General features: G+C 40.2%; 1 protein-coding gene across 1 annotated transcript; it reads right to left on the reverse strand.

Moving 5' to 3' along the window:
- Window positions 1-3,212: 3,212 nt before the first annotated feature.
- si:ch73-382f3.1 (uncharacterized protein LOC100151273 homolog) lies at window positions 3,213-5,870 on the reverse strand. Its single transcript, XM_060873735.1, has 4 exons — window positions 5,292-5,870; window positions 4,618-4,777; window positions 4,242-4,414; window positions 3,213-4,102 (listed from the first exon to the last, which is right to left on the reverse strand). The coding sequence occupies exons 1-4, from the start codon at window positions 5,439-5,441 to the stop codon at window positions 3,728-3,730; spliced, it is 858 nt and encodes a 285-aa protein (XP_060729718.1). The 5' UTR covers window positions 5,442-5,870; the 3' UTR covers window positions 3,213-3,727.
- Window positions 5,871-6,149: the final 279 nt, after the last annotated feature.

A 6,149-nucleotide genomic window follows, 5' to 3' on the forward strand; every position in this document is an offset into this window, starting at 1 on the left:
GTGATCAGTACAGTGAGATCAGTATGGTGTGATTAGTACAGTGAGATCAGTATGGTGTGATTAGTACAGTGAGATCAGCATAGTGAGATCGGTACAGTGAGATCAGTGTGATCAGTACAGTGAGATCAGTAATCAAATCAAATCAAATTTTATTTGTCACATACAAACACATACAGAGTACGACATGCATTGAAATGCTTTTTGCATCTGTCCGGTATTCAAACATAAGGAATGCAATTTGGGATTAAAAATGAGGTAGATAAATAAAAAGGAGGTAGATAAATAAAAAATATAAACTATATTAAAAAAAACTATATAAAGTATGAAAATGGAAGTGAAAAATAATGTATATAGATATACCTATATACATAAATATACATAAATGCATATGGTTTTAATTACTGTCCTTCAAGTGTCCATGTGCAGTATGGTGTGTATAAAGTGGTACTGTGCTGTGCAAGTCCAGAGTTAAAGTGACAGTGCAAAATTCTGAGTTTAAACCAGTCCTGGTTTAAACTCTGAATGGCCTGTGGGAAGAAGCTTCTCCTCATTCTCTCTGGGAGGGAATTATGCAAAAATGCTGTTTGTGAACTACAGTTCAGCGTTTAACACCATAATTCCCTCCACGCTCACCTCGAAGTTGGAGGTCCTGGGACTAAGCCTGCCGCTTTTCTGCAGTTCAGGTGGCTCATTGTAGTTTGGAGAAGATGAGCGATGGCGTCCTCAGTAGAGCGGTTCTGGCGGTACACGAACTGTAGTGGATCAAGTGTGTCTGGTAGTGATGCAGTAATGAAGTCTCTGACCAGTCTTTCGAAGCACTTCATCACTTCTGAGGTCAGGGCTACAGGGCGGTAATCGTTGAGGCAGGCGGGCTGGGGTTTCTTTGGGACAGGAACAATGGTGGACTGTTTGAAGCATGAAGGGACAACAGACTGTTCCAGTGAGAGGTTGAATATGTCAGTGAACACTGGTACTAGCTGGTCAGCGCAGGCTTTCAGAACCCAACCTGTGATGCCGTCTGGTCCTGCTGCCTTCCTTGTGTTCACTCTCCTGAATGCCCTCCTCACGGTCATGCGCCGAGATGGTGAACGTGTTTACCTCTCCAGCTCTTTCAGCGTGCATGCTGTTTGTCCCGCTGTGATTAGTATGATGTGATTAGAATAGTATGATCAGTGAAATCAGAACAGTGTGATCAGTACAGTGAAATTAGTGTGATCAGTACAGTGTGATCAATATAGTAACCTCAGCATGGTGTTATCATTACAGTGAGATCAGTATGGTGTGATTAGTATGATCAGTACAGTGTGATCAGTGTGATTAGTACAGTGAGATCAGTATGGTGTGATAAGTATAGTGAGATCAGTATGATCAGTACAGTGAGATCGGTATGGTGTGATCAGTACAGTGAGATCAGTATGATCAGGACAGTGTGATCAGTGTAAATTAGTACAGTGTGATCAGTACAGTGTGATCAGTATAATCAGTACAGTGTGATCAGTGTAAATTAGTACAGTGTGATCAGTACAGTGTGATCAGTATAATCAGTACAGTGTGGTCAGTACATTGAGATCAGTATGGTGTGATCAGTATGAACAGTACATTGAGATCAGTATGGTGTGATCAGTATGAACAGTACATTGAGATCAGTAGGTGTGATCAGTACAGTACGATCAGCACAGTGAGATCGGTAAAATGAAATCAGTATGGCGTGATTAGTACAGTGCAATCAGTATGATCAGTACAGTGAGATCAGTACAGTGTGATCAATACAGAGAAATAAGTGTGATCAGCACAGTGAGATTGGTACAGTGCAATCAGTATGATCAGTACAGTGCGATCAGTATGAACAGTACAGTACGATCAGTATGAACAGTACAGTGAGATCAGTACATTGTGATCAGTGTAATGAGTACAGTGTGATCAGTGTAATGAGTACAGTGAGATCAGTGTAATCAGTACAGTGTGATCCGTATAGTGTGATCAGTATGGTGTGATCAGTGTAATCAGTACAGTGTGATCAGTATTGTGAGATCAGTATGGTGTTATCAGTACAGTGAAATCAGTGAGCTCAGTATAATCAATATAGTGCACTCAGGACAGTGAGATCACTGTGATCAGTACAGTGTGATCCAGTACTGTGAGCTCAGTATGATCAATATAGTGTGATCAGTACAGTGAGATGAGTTTGTGATCAGTGCGATCAATAGTGTGATCAGTACAGTGTGATCAGTAGATTGAGATCAGTGTGATCAGTACAGTGAGATCATTATTGTGATCAGTACAATGTGATCAGTGTGACCAATAGTGTGATCAGTACAGTGTGATCAGTACAATGTGATCAGTGTGACCAATAGTGTGATCAGTACAGTGTGATCAGTACAGTGAGATCATTATTGTGATCAGTACAATGTGATCAGTGTGACCAATAGTGTGATCAGTACAGTGTGATCAGTACAATGTGATCAGTGTGACCAATAGTGTGATCAGTACAGTGTGATCAGTACAGTGAGATCAGTATTGTGATCAGTACAATGTGATCAGTGTGACCAATAGTGTGATCAGTACAGTGTGATCAGTACAATGTGATCAGTGTGACCAATAGTGTGATCAGTACAGTGTGATCAGTACAGTGAGATCAGTATTGTGATCAGTACAATGTGATCAGTGTGACCAATAGTGTGATCAGTACAGTGTGATCAGTACAATGTGATCAGTGTGACCAATAGTGTGATCAGTACAGTGTGATCAGTACAGTGAGATCAGTATTGTGATCAGTACAATGTGATCAGTGTGACCAATAGTGTGATCAGTACAGTGTGATCAGTGTGATCAGTACAATGTGATCAGTGTGACCAATAGTGTGATCAGTACAGTGTGATCAGTACAATGTGATCAGTGTGATCAGAACAGTGAGATCAGTGTGACCAATACAGCATGATCAGTACAGTATGATCAATACATTGTGATCAGTACAGTGAGATCAGTAAAAAAAAGTGAAGAGCAAGGTAATGGTCTGTACTGATAATTATTTCTAATCTTTTAATGTGTGCAACCTCATTTTGATTATCTGTTAACCAAGTTATTTATATCTCTGCATCCCACCACTCTTCTATCCATTTCTCCTACAAGATTAATCAAGCTCCCGCTCTGCCACTACACTGTTTTTGTTTATACCTCTTTAATACTACAGAAACACTGCCATAAGTAACGTCTGTGAGAACCTTGTATTCTTTTTATTTACTAATTAAAAAAATGACATCATACTTTTGTTCCACATGTAGTTACATTTGAAGATGTTCTAGATTTTTTTCTGACTGTAACAAAGTGCTGACACTGGAGACTTTTTCTAAAGACGTCAAATAAAAATCTTCTTACAGAATACTTTGGGTCATGTTGAGCTTTAGCCGTAAGTCCCAATTAATGAGCTATTACTATAGTTACAATAAGAATGCACGCATTTATAATAAATGAACCTATAGTTTATGATGTGCAGCAATGCTAACCGGCAGAGTTGCTGTACTATAAAATTAATCACCACCTTTTGAGCGATCAGAGTCTGTAAAACTGAGCAATCAGAGTCAGCTGTGGTATAATAAATAAACAATTACAGGATGACACTAAAAAAAAAAAAAATTGACAAATGTAATGTTCTTCCAAGGCCTGTGTGCTGATATGTGAAGTTTCAATCAAAAATATAAAAACACACACAAAAAAAAACAAGCCAGTCTCATGTCATCATTCCAATCAGTCCTTCGTCACTTGTCGCATTTTCATCAGGACTGTCGCAGGCAGTGATGATCCCCAGCCCGAGTTCTGCTAGGTCCTCCTGCATGCTTGCGCTCATAATCATTTTGGGTTCAAGTCGATTACATAGGGTCCGGTACGAGGGCAGCGGGTATCCAAGCTCTCGCAGGAACTCGTATCCTTTGACTCCGACTGCACAGCGGATCTTCCGGGCGGTCAGGACAGTGTCATGGGACCAGACAGCGCGGCGTGATCGCTTGGTTAGGGTCAGAGCTCGTATCTGGTCCTCAAACAGGAACATCTGCAGTCCTTTTTCCATCCTGCTGAGCCTGTGCAAACGCTTCTTCATCTCCACCACCTGGGAAAAGGGATGGAGAAACAAAAGCAGGAATGAATACTGGACCATCAAGCAATCAGTGCTGTATGCTGTATTAAATATCACCATACAAACAAGGTGATATTTAAAAATTATTTTTTTAAACCGTAGCCGATCTGACCTCTCTCTGCAGCCTGGCCGTGTGCTGCTGCTGCTGCTCCAGCTGGGTTTTATAGTGCTGACACAAAGAACATGGTCGCTCTTCTTCTGCTCTCTGAAGCTCGTCTTCCTCAAACTCTGCTTGTGGCTGCCGGCGAGCGTAACCATGATCCCCGACCTTTAAATCTTTCTCTGCTGTAGTTTTTACAGTTTTTACAGCATTACAGTTCAAAGTACAGAGTGTGAGATATTTTCTTAACGTTGATTGAATATCGCTGGTTTAAATATCGCTGGTTTAAATATCGTAATCAGGTGCTACAATATATATGAGATTTATACATTCAATTTCTATTATTTTCTTATTCCCTCACACACCTGTGCAAAAGCAGGCTTTTTACCTGGGTCTGGTTTCAGTGGCAGGGTGGAGTGCAGGTGTTGGGCAATGGGCGATGGCGGGTTTGGTACGTTGAACAGTGTGGGAACTGCGTTGGGTTTCAGTTTCCTTCCTCCTGTTGGTGACCTGGCAATCTCCTCGAACTGACTTTCCTCAAAATGATCCTGCAAACAATCAAGGAAAGATTTATTCTAGACAGGACAGAGTGAGCATGACTATGAAAGCTAGATATAATATTAGCCATCTTTGATGGTCGACTTGCATTGAATTTAGTGAGATTCTGAGAAATGCAAAGATTTATTGAGGGTAAGCTTGGTTTCATAGGTGATTTTTATTTGACTTAACACATCTTATATGTTCAATGATCATAAATCAGTTAGCATTAAATCTGATAAAAACATTTAAGATGCATTAAATGTACTGTATATTCGTATTTCATAACGCATACAATGTATGAAATTTATGACGCAATTTTCTGGGAAAAAAAACAAAAAACGTTAAATATATCTTGTGTTGCGGTCGATTAATGAACGCACACACTCATCCTTCTAATAGACATGCATTAGCTTATGTGCTAATCTGGTCCTTTCCAATATGGCGGACGAGTTGACGTATTGCACCATCTACTTTTTTCCTCTCGACTGGAAAACATTTCCAGCTGTTCACGGTTCCACTTGCCTGGCAGAGTCTGGAGCACGGGGTTGGCACGAAGTCTCGTCGACAGTTTATCAGCCACTTTCTCATCCGAATCGGATCTTTAGGAAAACGGAAAAGTTGCTTTCCGATGGTTGTAGAATTGGAGCAATTCGGAGCAGAACATCCACCCATGGTTTTAGCCAAATTAGCTTAGCTTTATTCTCCGTCTCTACCCGTTTTCATGCAAATCCCATCCTCCTGCGCTAGGATTGGAGGGTAGTACCGTGAACCGTTGTCTGATTGGCAGACGATCTAGGTCAATGTAGTCTAGCCAATCACATCGATCGTCCCATAAACGGTTAGGGGAAAAAAAATGTTAGCAACAATTAGCTAATAACACCCTGATACGTCGTTAGATAACTATATTTTGCATGTCAAGCATATCATCATGAGATCATCGTTTGAATAAAAGAACTTAAAGCTTGTTGCCGTTAATAACACGCATTACAAACTCATGCCAGATTCTATATTTTCCTAAACAAGACAAATATTCTCTGGCAAAGAAGTGAAAAACAGAGTTTCTTTGAGCCAAAATGGCGCCTGTGTCGTCCTCAGCAGGCTACGTTAATAACATCTTGCTGTTAGTTGTTCATCTTATTGCCTGAAGATTTTTTTTTATGACGGAAGTCATATTCGTACATAATTATCCACATTACCAAATAAGTCTTCATTACCGTTTTACTGTCATCGTTCATATTTACTAATATATTTTAAAAATGTTTGTTTAAAAAGCGCAGGCAGTAACTCAGTCACCTTTTTAAGGACCCCAGGGCAAAACTCAAATTTGGTCCAATTCCCTACACACAAGTGCGCTATATAATAGAGACACACTATGTTTTT

This window comes from Tachysurus vachellii, chromosome 1 (assembly GCF_030014155.1).
Source record: "Tachysurus vachellii isolate PV-2020 chromosome 1, HZAU_Pvac_v1, whole genome shotgun sequence".
Classification (NCBI taxonomy): domain Eukaryota; kingdom Metazoa; phylum Chordata; class Actinopteri; order Siluriformes; family Bagridae; genus Tachysurus; species Tachysurus vachellii.